Here is a 15484-nt window from a genome sequence, read left to right on the forward strand (position 1 = left end):
TACAATAAATAGCACTTGATTTGAGGGTTAAGTAGGGCATTGTAAAATTATGTCATTCAGCTCAGTAATTGTTATATTCTTCCTTCTGTAATGTTTAATTGTGATGTATTTCTTACTCATTACCCTACATTTAATTTAACTTGTCACTTGTGCAACACTATTTCTTTGCTAGCTCAATTATCCTGGTAAATGAGGCTTTATAATTTCATTTTTATACATCTCAGTATCTGCTAACCCCCCTCTATGTTACATTTGGTCTGTGCAAGCCATGTTTGATCAAAAAATAGAGATACCTAGAAAAATTAGTTTCTTAAAACTGAATTGTTGCACTTTAGTTACTAATACTGTTCTGAAGAAAGGCTAAACAGAATCCATGCATTTCAGATATTGGCAGCAGTAATCTAGGAAGTTCACTGTCTGGGAAATTACACTCCAGCAAATCGACCTGTGCACAACTCCAGAGCAGCCCCATGACATAGCCTTGCTTACTTGGTGATGATATCATAGGCAACAATGTGAAAAATGGTTGGGACCAGTATTTAAGTAAAAAAAATACATATGTGGGGAAAATCAGGTCTCATTAATTTCATTAAAGATATAAAATGAATTTATTTTGCTATTTGGCAAATAAAGGATTTGGGATTTGTTTTGAAGACAAAATATATCAGTGTGACAATTTTTGTGAATGATTGCAACCATTATTGCAATCAAAATCACATAGCATGCTCTTTGCAGGTGTCTGTGATGGACGTATGTTTTGTTTGTGAAGACTTAATGAAAAGGAAAAAACAGGAAGAAGGAGAAAACAGTATGAATAATAATGGAAATGAAGTTATATTTAACCAAATTAGGCTTAATGAGTTAGATCTAGTAAGAATCTAAAATTTGCAAGACAGATAAACTGTAGACCAAGGATGACTCTTGTTAAATCACAAGATTCGTTTTGAGGTCTTTCTTTCCTTTTAATTTGAAAGTTCATAATTCTCCTGGGTTCAGATTCTCTTGGATTTCTGTCACATGTGTGATTTGGTCTCAGCTAGGGATTTGTCACCTCTCTAAATTCTGCTATGATCAATTCATGTGAAAATTAGAAAGAATATTTTAAATGTCCCCTGAAGAACCCAAGTTAAGTGACAGGGCATCACTTGCTTCTTCCTAGAAATAGGCTTTTTAAAATTTTGACATACAAAGAATTTTGATTATCAAATAAATGTCATCTATTTGAAGACATTAAAACAATGCCTTTGTCATAAAATTTCAGAGTTATGGTTCATTAGAATAAATTTTCCACTCACTGAAGTACTTGACTTTCATACTAGACTAAGCATGGAAGTGATTATCACTATTTCTCAGAAAAAGGAAATATCACTTAACTGAAATGATAGTAGATTTTGATTTTGGTCTCTTGTTCTATCTGGTAGCTTTTTTTCAATAGTATATATTATAAAGTCAGTAAAGCTGAGAGGAAAGTAATAGAACAGAAGGCATTCTTACAATTACAGTGGTTTCCCCTGCATGTTGTTCATTTTCTGTAAGCAGTGTAGGCCACCTTTGACATTTTCTGTTGTAACATTTCATTCATATATTAGCAGAAGATTGCTAGAATTCAATTTCTTTTACGTGTTCTTGTGCTGATGATCCTAATAATGCCGTGCCTTATCTCTTTGAAATGCATTCATCTTAGAATACAACCCCAAGGTGTGGTCAATCATCACTGACCAGGGAACCCCACTGGTGGTCCCTTCCAACCTTACCCATTCCGTGTCTCTGTGGTCAAAGACGTGTGCCCTTCATGGTGTTTATTTATCCACAGGCAACGATCAGCACTAGGAGAGTGCTTGGCTGCTTTCTCAGGTGCCTTTCCAGTGGCTTTTTTGGAAACTCATTTGAACAAACATAATATCTACTCGATCTACAATACCAAGAATGCGAGAGATAGAGCAGGTATTTCCAGAAACTCACATCACGGTTATGAAAACATGACTTCACTATAAATGCTGCATGTCTTAAGACATGTATTATTGCTTTCATTTTACAGTGATTGTAGTGTCTTGGTTGTTTTTATTTTCTAAATCAATGGGCTAAGTCTGATAAAACATTATTTTACATTCCTAATGTTACCGATATTTTTATTTTGGGATACAATTCTCAAAATACTACTTTGGAATTGATGTAATGAAGAGACTTTGCCCGTTTTTAGTACCTCAGATATTATATATTTGATCATAAAATTATTCATTCTCCTCAGTAACTTTGGTTCCTTGCTTTACATAAACAATATTGGGTCCCTGAAACATACATACTTGCAACTGAAGGAAAATAGCTTTTCTGTATGAAATACATATTTTGCCCTTAGAAAGAAAAAAAATTGCAGAGCAGGATGTAAATCACTTTTTATTGTGCTTTACATACAAGACAGTACAGATACTTTCCAGTAACATTATGTATGTTTATTTTACATACACCTTTTTATTCCATTCTTGATGTTTCTTATGCAGTAACATGATTGTGGAATAAGGTCATATACACAAACTATTCCTGCAATAAATAGATGTTGCAGTAGGATTTTACAAGCTCTGCATATAGGCTGAGTGTGAGTCATATTACAGATACACAAAGATGACAGTGTATGTTCATGTAAGATGCCAGTTTATAATGGCATTCCTTTTATTACTTCACCTTTATTTTTTATCAAAGGGAGCATAGCAGATTAATTCTCCAATGAGCTGCAGTATCCAAACTTGAAAATATCAACAGCTATGCATGCTTGCCTTATATTCAAGCTATTTTAATTTATCTGGAAGGGCAATCCACTCAATTGCCATGATTTTTAGCAGAAAATTGAATTTACTTTCCAAAATCGCATTAATCTTTAAGGAGACTGTGAGGTCTGTGTAAAATATAGTCTAAATAGGAGAAGATACTGCTTTTCAAAAAAGACTAGCATTAGTACAAGGAATTGTGGAATGCTGGTAGAGAAATTTGTATTCACAAGTTGCAGGCTAAATTTTTGATCTATAAATACCTGTGTATGTCATTGTATGTGTATGTTAGTATGACATTCAAGAGCTACTAGTTGTGCTTACAGATATTTATTTGTAAATGAAAGAAACTGCCTCAAAAATAAAGGCAACTGCAGTGCCTTTTCAGAGGAAGGAACTAAAAATTCAAGTAACTTCAAAAATAAACATCTACAATCAGACATTCACGTCTAAAATCAATTTCTCAAATATGCTCAATTTGTTACAACAGGCAATAGTTTCTTTTTGTTCCATTAGAAATCCAGGTCTCATCTGATGAGTTGTTGAGAGATGTTTCATGGTATCAGTTTGTTCACTCAACTGCAAAACTCATGCTGGAAGTAATTTTGAAATTTAGGCTTTATTTTGATTATAGAAAAGTGCATCTGATTTCTCTGAATTAATTCCATAATATGTACATGGTTGAAACTTTCATATAGGAATTTCAGTTATAGAAAGTTTAATATAAACAGTTTATTGCTCAACAGTATGAAGCAATACATTTTTCATTGTTGTCTTTGGTTGATTTCCTTTGGATCAGAAGGGTGCAAATGTAAACAGAAAACAAAAGTTGTAGGGAATAGCAATTGAAAAGAATTATTTTCTTTTTATGACCCAGTTTATTGATTTTTGGTTTTTTTGTTTTTTTCTTTTTTTTTTCTCCCAATAGTTCTCAATTTGCCAACTAGTGTAGAAGAGGTTTGCCCAAATATTCCTTCCTTGGTGAAGCTAATGGAAGAAATAGTGGAACTGGCAGAATCCGGTATTCGTTACACGCAAATGCCACATATCATGGAAGTCATACTGCCTATGCTCTGTAGTTACATGTCACACTGGTGGGAGCATGGACCAGAGAACAACCCTGACAAGGCTGAAATGTGTTGCACAGCCTTGACGTCAGAGCACATGAACACTCTGTTGGGTAACATATTGAAAATCATCTATAACAACCTTGGTATTGATGAAGGTGCCTGGATGAAGAGATTAGCAGGTAAGATGTGAAAATAAATAAATAAACAAGCAAATGTGTGTATATTCAGAATGTATAAATTCACACACAGACCAAATTACTCTGTACTTACCTGTTAAAGCTGGAGAAGAGCACTGGTATTTTTACATTTTTAAATGATACTCATCTTGGTGAACCAGAAATGCGAAGTATAAAGAAAAAGCAGTGTAAGCATTATGTTTTAATCTCTTAATAACTAACATAAGAAGTACATTAGACTATTTCTTCTTCCCAAGAATATTCACATGTGCATTTTGCAGTATATTAAATTTAAGGTCTGTAGTAATTTAGCCGGTTTTTATTTTATAACAAGTTTTCATTTGCAGGCATTATGCAGTCCCTTGCTATTCTGTATGAATGGTAGATCCTTAAAATATGCATTTGAAGGTGTATATTTAACATATCCATTACAATGAAATGTTGAAATGCTCATGTCATTTTAGTAACAGTTATGTTGACTTTGTTGTCTGCACAGCTTGAAATTCATTTAAAAACACTTCAATTCTCAGCGTTATAATCTCTGAGGAAAAGTCACTTCAGTGGTGAGGATTCAGTTTTTCAATAAGACTTTCTTATTCAGTATTTACTGTAGTAGCAATTTCATTCATAGTAACATTCAGAATTCCTGGTCTTTTGAGAGTCAGTAAGGTAATGCACTCTAAGAATAGGTGTAACTGCCTAAAATTCAGTGTAATTGTATCAATATCTTACAAATAGTTTTGTACCAGGGGGTCCAGTTGAAGTGCTAATTCACATATTTGTAGTTATGAGTAGTTTAGCAGAAAGCAAAAAGCTTACGCTAGCAAGTCTCAAATAAATGATTGAATCAGTCTCATAAGCCTTCTTAATGTGCACAAGAAATACAGGCAAGGTGTTTCCATAAGTTTTTAAATAACCAGAGCATGCTTTCCAGTTCCACCTCACACAGGCTAAAAAGCAAGATTCAAAAGAGAAGGCAGTGGCTGAGAAAACTTGTGTGTGCGCTATGTAGCTACATATGTATCCATCCATACCATTAAACAACCTCTGCATTGCTCAGTAAAACTATGCAGACAAATACCATGCTGACATAATTCCAGTAAAGAGGTATTTTGAGTTTTGTGATCTTGCAAGCTTAGTCTGTGAGGTTGCAATTTTCTGCCTCAATTCACAAAATGAATTGACTTTTTGAAATCCTGACCACATTTAATTCTTGGCAAAACTTCTGCTGATTTCAATGGGGGCAGGATTTGACTCTGTAACCTAGAAATAAGATTCAAGAAAGAGAGAAAAGGTAAAAGATTTTAGTTATATTTTGTGACCAGGTATATATTATAATATTCATTGCCTTAAATAGTGTTTTCCCAGCCCATCATAAGTAAAGCGAAGCCAGAGCTCTTAAAGACACACTTCCTTCCACTGATGGATAAACTAAAGAAAAAAGCAGCAGTGGTTGTATCGGATGAAGAACATCTAAGAGCAGAAGGCAGAGGTGACATGTCGGAGGCTGAACTGCTCATCCTAGATGAGTTCACCACTTTGGCACGGGACCTCTATGCCTTCTACCCTTTGTTGATTAGATTTGTGGACTATAACAGGTATGTGGAGAGGAATAGGTCAATGAATCTCATAAAATCTTCCTTTTTATTGATATCACCTCTTATCCCTTGATATGCCTAGCACTGAATTAAAGTGGCTTTTACTGAGTCTGACAATTGTGAAGTGGCTCAGGCTAATGCTTTTTGACTTTTAGGAGAAGCTGGGGTCTTTTTGAGAAGAAAACAAAATAAAACAAAAAATTGCAATCCAAACCTATTGGATTAGAACTAGGATTAATATTAAAAGATTTTAAGGGTTTTGAAATAGGACATCAAAAAGCCACTGCTACCAGAAAGGATTAAAAACATATATGATTGATTTTCTTGACTTGTATCCTTGTAAAATGTTGAAAAGTTATTTCAAAGCATAAAGACAGGATCATCCCCTTTTTCACCCTTTTACCAAATTATAGGGCAAAATGGCTGAAAGAGCCCAATCCTGAAGCAGAAGAGTTGTTCCGCATGGTGGCTGAAGTTTTCATTTATTGGTCGAAGTCTCATGTAAGTAATTCCTTGATAAATACTTGTTTCAATGAGGTTTCTTAATAGGTAGGTCAGTCATTTAGCAATTATCTTGTAAAGTACTTTTAATGACAAAAGTGAAACTGCAGATGGGAAGGTATTAATAACTCAGATTTCTGACACTTTTGAAATGGCAGAGAAAATAGAAGAGTTGATAGATGGTTTGTAAATAGTAAACTGATAAAGGATATTTTTCTTACAGTTCCTGGTTTGTTTGTTGTGGGCTTGTTGTTTGTTTGGTTTGTGGGTTTTTTTTGATTTTTTTTTCCTTATATACTAAACTTGTGTTTTGTGTCCTAATTATTTTCTTTTCTTTTTTCTTTTCAGTTTTTTTGACCCCATTGCCTTTTTATAATCAGGCCTAGTCAGTCACCTAGTAGGCACTGTTACAAAAAATGTGATTCACTTAATACTGGAGCACAAAGAATCAAAACCCCAAAAGAGTGTAATTTCTTTCAGACATTAGAGCTCTGTATGGACTGTTGTCTGTACTGAATTTGTTTACTTGCTATAGTTTCAATCCTCTCAAGTTTGGGGAACAAGATGCCTTATAACTTCTGTACTTGTTCCTGATTTTGACTGTAAGATTTGTTATAAACACTGCCACACTGTGCACAAGAAGTGGTTACACAGCAGATAGTTACTGGATAATGAAATTACTTGTGTACTCATAAATTCAGTCTTTTATTTAAAAATTTCTTAAGTATCTGAATATAGTGGAAATTTATCATAGGGGAAAAAAAAAGAATGAATAATTTACTAGTAAGGGAAAAGCTGGAAAATTTTTATATTGAATTAGAAGAGGAGTGAGATTTTTACAATGTCTTTTTCATAGCTAGGGAAACATTTCCTTCTCTCCAACATGGGAAAAAAACCCCAAACTACACCACCTTAGTTATGCCATGTAAGTGAAGTTGAAATTCAAGGATGTTGTTGATCACCTGTTAATTTTTGCCATAATTGTGAATTTTACAGATTTCTACCTAATTTATATTTTTATTTAAGGTATATTTAGGCAGGGGCCTCATATAAATGCTTCTGACTGAGATCTTTTGTATTTCCAGAATTTTAAAAGGGAAGAACAAAACTTTGTGGTACAAAATGAAATCAACAACATGTCTTTCCTTATCAGTGACACCAAATCTAAGATGTCTAAGGTAGTGTAAAGTTTTTTCTATTTTTCTCATTGAAAACATTGGTTTGAGATTCAAAACACAGTCATTTGGGAAATACATTGCAAAATATTGGCAACGATATATTGACAGCTCCAATGGATAGGGTTGCAACTGTATGGGTAATAAGGAAATTGTCAAACCAGAGACAAGTACAAAGTTGCTGGTAAAATTCTTTTATTTAATATTGGATTTTTTTTTTCTTTTTTCCATCTTTATTCTGCAGGCAGCAGTTTCTGACCAGGAAAGGAAGAAGATGAAGCGAAAAGGTGACCGGTATTCTATGCAGACTTCACTCATTGTGGCAGCACTGAAGAGATTGCTTCCAATAGGACTAAACATTTGTGCTCCTGGAGACCAAGAGCTAATTGCACTGGCCAAAAATCGATTTAGCATGGTAGGCGGTCTTTTTCCATTTCTAAAAGGTAGAAATATTTACTAATTAAATTCTTTGAATATTTCACCCTGTGTTCATTCTTACAGCATGGCACAGAGAATAAGGTTATAATTCTGTTTTATAAGGGCAGAGTGGGTGATTATGGTAGATAGTTATCTACATATTGTTCTCATGCCTTAAAACATTTCAGTTTGAATATATGATTAGTATGGATGTACTTCAGAATGATCAGTATATGAATAGAGATAGCATTCTGTCGATAATCTAGTCATTTTTTTCTCTCTTAATTTTTGATGCAAAGTAGTGTGGGTTATATTTTATGAAGCTAAAATTTGATCTCAAAAGTCTTTTCCAGTTTGTTGATTCTGTGACTGTGATAAAATTAAAGACTAGCTGTTTCCTGACTTCTATACCCAATATCATAACTAAGTCCTTTAAGTCACTCTCATGTGAATGCAAGAACTTCTGCAGGGATAGACTGATTTAAAACTGATTATTTTGGTGTACACTCACAATGTGATAATGTGATTGTAATTTCAAATATACTCCTTGCCTAAGCTATAATACCTTTAACACTTTAGTGGGTTATATGGCCATTGGATAGCTGAACTTAATGCTCTAAAGGATAAGAGGTCTGCAAAACAAACACAACTCAAATCACAGAAGGCTCTGTTCATGTTCCTGGTTTGACTTGATCAAACTTTCAGTATGCATGTATTAGTAATTTGAATTCAGACTCACATTTAGTGTGTGACTGTGAACAGTTATGTATGATGCTATTCAGAACTTGCTCCTGTGATCTTGGATAAAAAACATTTGTCTCAGAGATTTTTCTCAGTCTTTCACATTGTCAATTTTATTCATCATCTGATGAAGCCCAAGGTTGATATTTAAATGAATGATAACCTTTCCTAATTACCTTCTCTTCCTAATTTATATGATTTGTAATCTATTGGCAGAAAGATACTGAAGATGAAGTACGAGATGTCATCCGCAGTAATCTTCATCTTCAGGGCAAGGTAATCTAAATGCAGTTTTTAAATTTGATTTTTCTTCCTTTGAATTCATTTGTTCATGACGTATAATGACAACCTGCCTTGGTTCATTAGGATAACTTGTAGTCCCTTTTTCTCTTCTGTCAAGTAACTTGTTCATGTCATCTGTCAAATTTTAGGTTTTTAATGTGTGTATATGTATTATATACAATTACATATTGCCCTTCAAATCTCTCTCCATTCACATCATTAAATCAAAATTGGAGATGGAAGGAAGGTCTGTCACTGTTTAAACTCCACCTACTATTATCTGAGATAAAGTCTGCAAAGTGCTGAAAGTTACTTAGTATCAGCTTGAAGTGTAAATTAAAAGGAAGCTGCCATTTTGGCATACTCTGTAAAGTGAAACATCTCCAGTTTTCTCAGTTTTGTTCCTGCTTTTCGGCGCAGGGAAAAGAAGATACTTTGGGAAAAAGTATAGGCCTTTGTTACTGAATTCCAATCAGTGCCAGGTGAATAACTTTAGGGGAAAAGTCCTGAAATGGCCAGTGTAATTAAACTGTTCTAAAAATGCTTCAAATAATGACAAAGAAGCCAGAATATGGAAGTGTAATAAAATTATCTATGTTTCTCCTCTATTGAAGAAAGATGGGATAGTACCTATGGATGTTGCTCTACTTAGGATTGTCCTCTACCTCCTTCCCCTGCCCCAAGTTTTATTCACCTCTATAAAAGACTAAACTAGTATTTCCTGTGCTCATTAAAATGTCCCAAGAGAGTAAACACCTGAGCTGAAAATCTGGCGCTTTTTTTTTCTGAGAAGTTATTTAAGAATCTTCCAGAAGTCTAGATTCCACTGCAATCAGTGCTAGGAGGAAAGGAGTGTTTCTGAATATCTTAATGAGCAACAGTACTTAAACAATGTGCTGTTATGTTCATGTGCATGCCATGAACATAAATCCCTTAAATGTGAGGTGATTTTGTGTATAAACTTCCGTAGTGTTTTCTTAGTGGCAATGATAGATATTTCTGTTCTGACCTTTTCAGTACGTGTATATTGTAGTTTTGTGAGCCATGCAGTTATAAGTTGTGCCTGGCATTTCAAATTGGTATTAACACTTGTCCTCCTGTTTTAACTACTTCAGTTTCCATTTTGTTTCTTCAGTGATACATTCTGCTGTTCAGAAATTTCTGTCTGTTGCTGCTTTGTTGCTTGGAAGTAATGGTACATCCTAATATCTTGATCTATGCTTTTTCTTCAGAAACTTCTTATGCTTCAATTAAAAGTTTGCTATTGTTAAGCAACATACACCTCCTCTGTTTATACCACATGAAAATGAAAGTGCTTTTAAATTTCTTAGATTGATACAATTTTACAGCACCTTGATGATTAAGACAAAAGTAATCTTAGCTAATCCAAAGTACACATTGTTGGATTTTCCAGTTGTAAACTTTTCAGCAGTGGCTTTAGATTTTCTTAAATTGAATTCTCGATGGAAGAAGAAAATCTGAAAGAGAACCACATAAGACAGGGATGACAAAGATAAACTGCTATAGTAGTTAGCTTTATTTTATAGCTATTTAAATATTGCTTTATTAACTTTTAAAGGCTCTGATTTTTACCTGCATGTGAAAAGTAGTTAACTACAGACAAAGTGATGATTTATCACTGGCACATTCTAGAGTTAACACTAAATGTGTGTAACTTAATTACTTGAAAGTATGATGTCCAAAGTTAAATTCAGTAGTTATGTACCAAGTACAATACAATTTATTCCATAAATCTGTGATGTCATTAGGATTCAGTCACTGTACAGTCAAGTATGATGTTTCCTGTTATGAAAAATGAAGCCATCATGCATACACTACACTTTTTTTGTCTGATTGATTCAGACATAATGGGAATATAGGCCAAAAGGTCTTATAAATTTAAATTTTTATTTACTACTATGAATTAATATGTAACTTAGTTATAATGATGTTTGTGTAAAGTGGCTTTAAAAATATAGGAAAAATACCACTTTTTGAAAGGTTGGTTTTCTCCAAGCTGTAGCAATATTCTTTCTTCAAATGGTGTTTTCTGTTAACCACTTCCCACAGACACCTAACATTCTGTTATTTATGTTAGAGCTAAAATGTAATTTGTCTAGATTCCTTTTTGGAGTATTGCACTGTTAGCGAATCATCCTTCTGAATCTTTAGCTGTTAATGTTGTGGCGTCTATTTCATGCATTTGTCTACCTTTGTCTACATTTGTTCATTTGTCTTCACCCTGTTTCTGTCTTTCCTTTCCTTGCATGCCTGCATGCTGTTACTCAGTACCAAGCCTTTTATTTCAAGAAATTGATGACGAAACTTGCATTCATTTTGACATGGATGAAGCTCAAGTCACCAAAATCCTCTTCCAGCCATTCTAATTCACACCTTGAAATGTCAACTACTCATACCCTTAGAAAACTACTTATGCAAAAAAGCTGTACCTTGATAGAATGTGAGGAGTCCTCAGATCAAAAGACATCTCCACCTGTGATTAAAAAGTCTTTTGTGGACTATCCATTCATGATGAACCAGTCAAATGCTCACACAAAGACTGTGGATGTGACAGTTGTTAAGAAATGGAAAAGCCGAAAGGTGGAAGAAATGCCTGCAAAATGTGGCTTTCTAGGTTGTAATAAGCTATTAATGAACAAATGTGTAAGTTCATAACCATTCCTGGAACTTGAGTAAACCGTATATTGTAATATGTTTTGTGGCAGTGAATTAGAATTATTGTCTCATCTTAGGCACAAATTTAAATCTGGATCCACAAAGATGTTTTAGACAAGTAAGTGTTGAGTTCAAGCCCTATTAAAATCTGTAGGGTTTAGGGTTTGGTCTCCTAAGTTCTCTAGCCATCCAGTCCAGTGGGTCTTCAACTGTAACTGCATAATCAGGAATGATCACTGGCACAGCTCTCAGAAAAATGGGTCATCAGTGTCACTGGCACAATAAAAGGTTGCAAAATGCGTTGCATCAGTGTTGATAAGAAGGACTGGGGAGACAAAACAAAACAGAAAAGTAATTGCTAATTTTAAAACAGAGAATTACAGATCAATTAAATAGAAAAAATTAAATGTAAAGAGAAAAAATTAATAAAAAACATTTTGCTTCTTACAATTCTTTTAACTCATAGGCTGATCAGCAAATGCATCTTGAATTCATTTTTTCTAAGTAATCAGTAAAATTAGGATTTTCTAACAATTAAAACAAATTTTAAAATAGACATTAATAAGAGCAGTACTACTCATTTCCATGACTGAAAATTAAGTAATCCCAACCAGCAGAGCAACAATTTCAATGTTTGGTTTAATAATGGGAAAGGCAGCATACTAAGTTATAGCTGTGTACCTCATATTCATTACTTTTCCTCAAATATTATGTTCATTGCTGGTGCCAGTGCTATTTGTTGACCCATGATCATTTGCTGTTTGTATGATTATTAGTGTTTTAGTTCTGTGGGACAGGTTGCCCACAGAAACTGTGGCTGCATCATCTCTGGAAGTGATCAAAGCCAAGTTGGATATGACTCTGAGCAATCTGGTCTTGTGGAAGGTGTCCCTGTGTATGGCAGAGGGGTTGGAACTAGAAGGCTTTTAGTCCCTTCCAACCCAAAACACTTTATGATTTTATGGAAGCTCTTAAAAAACATTGCACAAATCAGTCTTGTTTTGTTTTCACAGTGTAGCAGATGCTGTATGAGTTAGCCTTGTAAAGGCTTAGGTTAACCATATAAAGTGTTTGAGTTGGCCTTTGAAACAGTTTCTCTACAAATTAGAAGATTTTTGTCTTAATCACCTGTGAAATCTTTCTCCTGCAGCTTGAGGATCCTGCCATTAGATGGCAGATGGCACTTTACAAAGATTTACCAAACAGGACTGAAGATTCCTCAGATCCAGAGAAGACTGTGGAAAGGGTCCTTGATATAGCTAACGTATTGTTTCACCTGGAACAGGTTAGACACATTTTACCAATCCATTGCTTCTTAATCTAAATAAATGTATTCACCCTTTCACTTATACTGTCACCTGCTATATTTAATGGTATATTCCTTTTTTCTTTCTTTTGATGGCTACTGTTTACATGCCTAATCTTATGTTTTGTAGTCCAATATCAAGGTGATATCTTTCACACAGTGTGTTTGCAGCAGCTCCAACAACAATTTGTTTGGCCAGTCTGGCCAACTCATATATTCCTTGCTGCATTCAAGAAACAGCAGAAGCAGATTGGAGGAATTATTTTTTTCTGAGAAAGTTCTGTCAGAATCTTCAAATGGCTTTAGAATCTGGAGCAAAGCTCTATTGTATTAGCTAATATTTTTTGCGTTAATATATGAGCTTCCCATGTGACCTGAACTACAATAACTTTCATTTAAGTAATTCTGCATTTTATTTAATGTCCTTTCCAGTAGCAATATTCTTTAAAATTTGAAGTTAAAAACTCTCCTATATTGGTACATCTTACAGGTCAAAGACTAGTTGATAAATTAGTTTTGTGAGTTTTCCTTTTTTGAATTGTTACCTATTTTGCACTTTAGATTTATTCTGTGTGTTTTCCTTTTAAAAATGTACTGAAAAAACAGGACATTAACTTGGAAGGTATTCCTAGTGGCAGAGATGAACACTGTTGGCTGCACACCACAGACTACAAACTGTCTGCTTATAAAATTTACTCATCATTTTTTTTTCCCTTTTCAAAGAACGTTTGAGAATTCAAGGCTCTCTTGCATTCTCTTTAGATTAGTTGGGTTCACTCAGAAGCTTGGTGCAAGTTTTCAGATCCGATGTCAGGAAGTTTCCACGCTGTGATGAGGTCACTGGTTCAGTCAATAGGAACTTGAGAGATGTGTGAATGTGCTTGTATATACACCCTACAGAAGGCGTGTCGATGTGAATATCTGTGTCCTGTCTGTTGCATCACACAACTCTTCTTCATATAGTTTGCCAGCCTTGATATGGACTTGCTGCAAGTTCAAGAGCCTTACACTGTGGCAGAAGGGAATGAGGAGGAGTCACTAAATTTTACCTGTTGCTGAACATGTGGAGCAAGAAAAAAGTGATAGAATATGGAACTAAATCCTTGTCAATCATGGTTTGCCTATGAGAGAGAGAGAGAGACAGGAGAATGGGTGCTGATTTGAAAGGATATAGAATTGCTGTGAGGAGAGAATGGACAAAAGCTAGAAATTTGGGGGGGGAGGGGGGCAGAAAGTCTTCTCTGTTACCCTGGTTTTATCAAAGCTGATGGAACTGAAAGGAAGTTGATTAATATGGAGCTTTATAATTCAGCATTAGACTCTTGTATTTAAGTTCAAACAGCATGTTCAATCTCTTGATTTCTGGCATTTTGGCTTTACCATCATGTATATAAATTGGTTAAGCTTGTGTAGTTTGGAGTTGTTCAAATGAGTGAAACCCAAGGTATGATCCTTATGTTTTTCATGTTCTGTCATAGGATCAGTCTCACTCCATATATAATCTAGCAGTAGTACAGAACAGGATGGATTCCCATTGTGATAATACCATATCAACATTTAAGATCAGTATTTCTGATATGACTTAGACAATGACTTGTTGTCAAGTAAATTCTTTGTGCTTTTTTATGACTACCTTGCACCTATTATTTTAAAGATTTAGTCTCACAGCTTTACTTATCTTCTATTGACAAATGCTCAGTAGCTTTTTTTACTGAAGTGGGAAATTCGGTGTCTTTAAAATGAATGAATATATGAGAGCTGCATCTGTATTTGTGATTGTCTTGAGTGATCCTTTGCTCTCTACATACAAATACTCTGTTCTCCATATATACATACTCGGAATGGTTTCCTTATTGTACTGGCAACGATCAGTTCATTCTTTGTATTTTCTTCCCATGCAGAGCTAACTTTTTTGTTTTTATTGTTTTCAGAAATCTGCTTGCGTAGGCCGAGGCTATTTCTTTTGGGAAAGTATAGAGGGATTTATAATTGTTTGTTAAGATATTACTAATTACCTAACTTTCACGTTTGGATTTGTCTGACTTTTAAATTATTAGTGCTGGCTTTTTCTTGTGACTTTAAACATGTTTGCAGTGAATGCTTTTTTTGTCCTTTCTCTTAAAAAATATTTTTCTTTTGTATTTATCTTTTAGAAGAAACTTATTTAAGATTGTTACTGTTTAATCTTACAAGTACAGTTATATATTTCACTGAATACTTGTCAGTGTTTTTGTGTGTTTAATCAAATGTTTATTGTTTAACTATTAATATTTCTTTTGTATTTCACTAAACTGTATAACCAAATTTGGATTGAATACTGAGTCTTCATAAACATCAGAATTGCCACTACATATTTTACATATGATGCTTGATTTTCTTGCAAGGAAGAATTGCCAAATCTTTCAGGGTAGAAATTCTAACATCCCCTGGCTTCTTTGATGCTGTCAGAACACAGAGGAGCGTAGTTGTTTGTAAAAGAAACAAACCCTCCATAAAAAAACCGAATGGTGCCCCCAAAAGTCATCTCCCCCTTAACTCTACAACAGTTGAATAGGTTCAATCAAATGATATAATCTTTATGAAAGTTATGTGAAATAAATCACAGAAACTGTGAATAGGCTGTGAGAAAGGAGTCATCTATAGTGCAGCCTGCAATCACAGTTTCCAGTTGTCCAGTCAGGCTATATACAGAAGTATTCAGGTGCTCTTCAGCACCACAGTAGTAATTTTCTTCAGATGGAAACAAGGGTGAAGGGTGGAAGAAAAAACCCTAAAAGCAT

At 34.4% G+C, this 15484-nt stretch overlaps 1 protein-coding gene across 12 annotated transcripts in view; it reads left to right on the forward strand.

Annotated features, from left to right (window-relative positions):
• Positions 1–15484, forward strand: part of RYR2 (ryanodine receptor 2) — a 383225-nt gene that overhangs the window by 303110 nt on the left and 64631 nt on the right. For 7 of the 12 annotated variants that reach the window (XM_085055535.1, XM_085055538.1, XM_085055530.1 and 4 more), the window contains 9 exons: positions 1814–1944; positions 3691–4011; positions 5366–5606; positions 6020–6107; positions 7193–7285; positions 7527–7697; positions 8657–8716; positions 12549–12683; positions 14636–14670. In XM_085055535.1, the coding sequence (XP_084911661.1) occupies positions 1814–1944; positions 3691–4011; positions 5366–5606; positions 6020–6107; positions 7193–7285; positions 7527–7697; positions 8657–8716; positions 12549–12683; positions 14636–14670 (1275 nt within the window). The remainder of the gene's footprint in view (positions 1–1813; positions 1945–3690; positions 4012–5365; positions 5607–6019; positions 6108–7192; positions 7286–7526; positions 7698–8656; positions 8717–12548; positions 12684–14635; positions 14671–15484) is intronic. The other 5 variants (XM_085055536.1, XM_085055539.1, XM_085055537.1 and 2 more) reach the window with 1 other exon arrangement.

This window comes from Lichenostomus cassidix, chromosome 3, assembly GCF_008360975.1.
Source record: "Lichenostomus cassidix isolate B80296 chromosome 3, HeHo_3.0, whole genome shotgun sequence".
Classification (NCBI taxonomy): Eukaryota; Metazoa; Chordata; class Aves; order Passeriformes; family Meliphagidae; genus Lichenostomus; species Lichenostomus cassidix.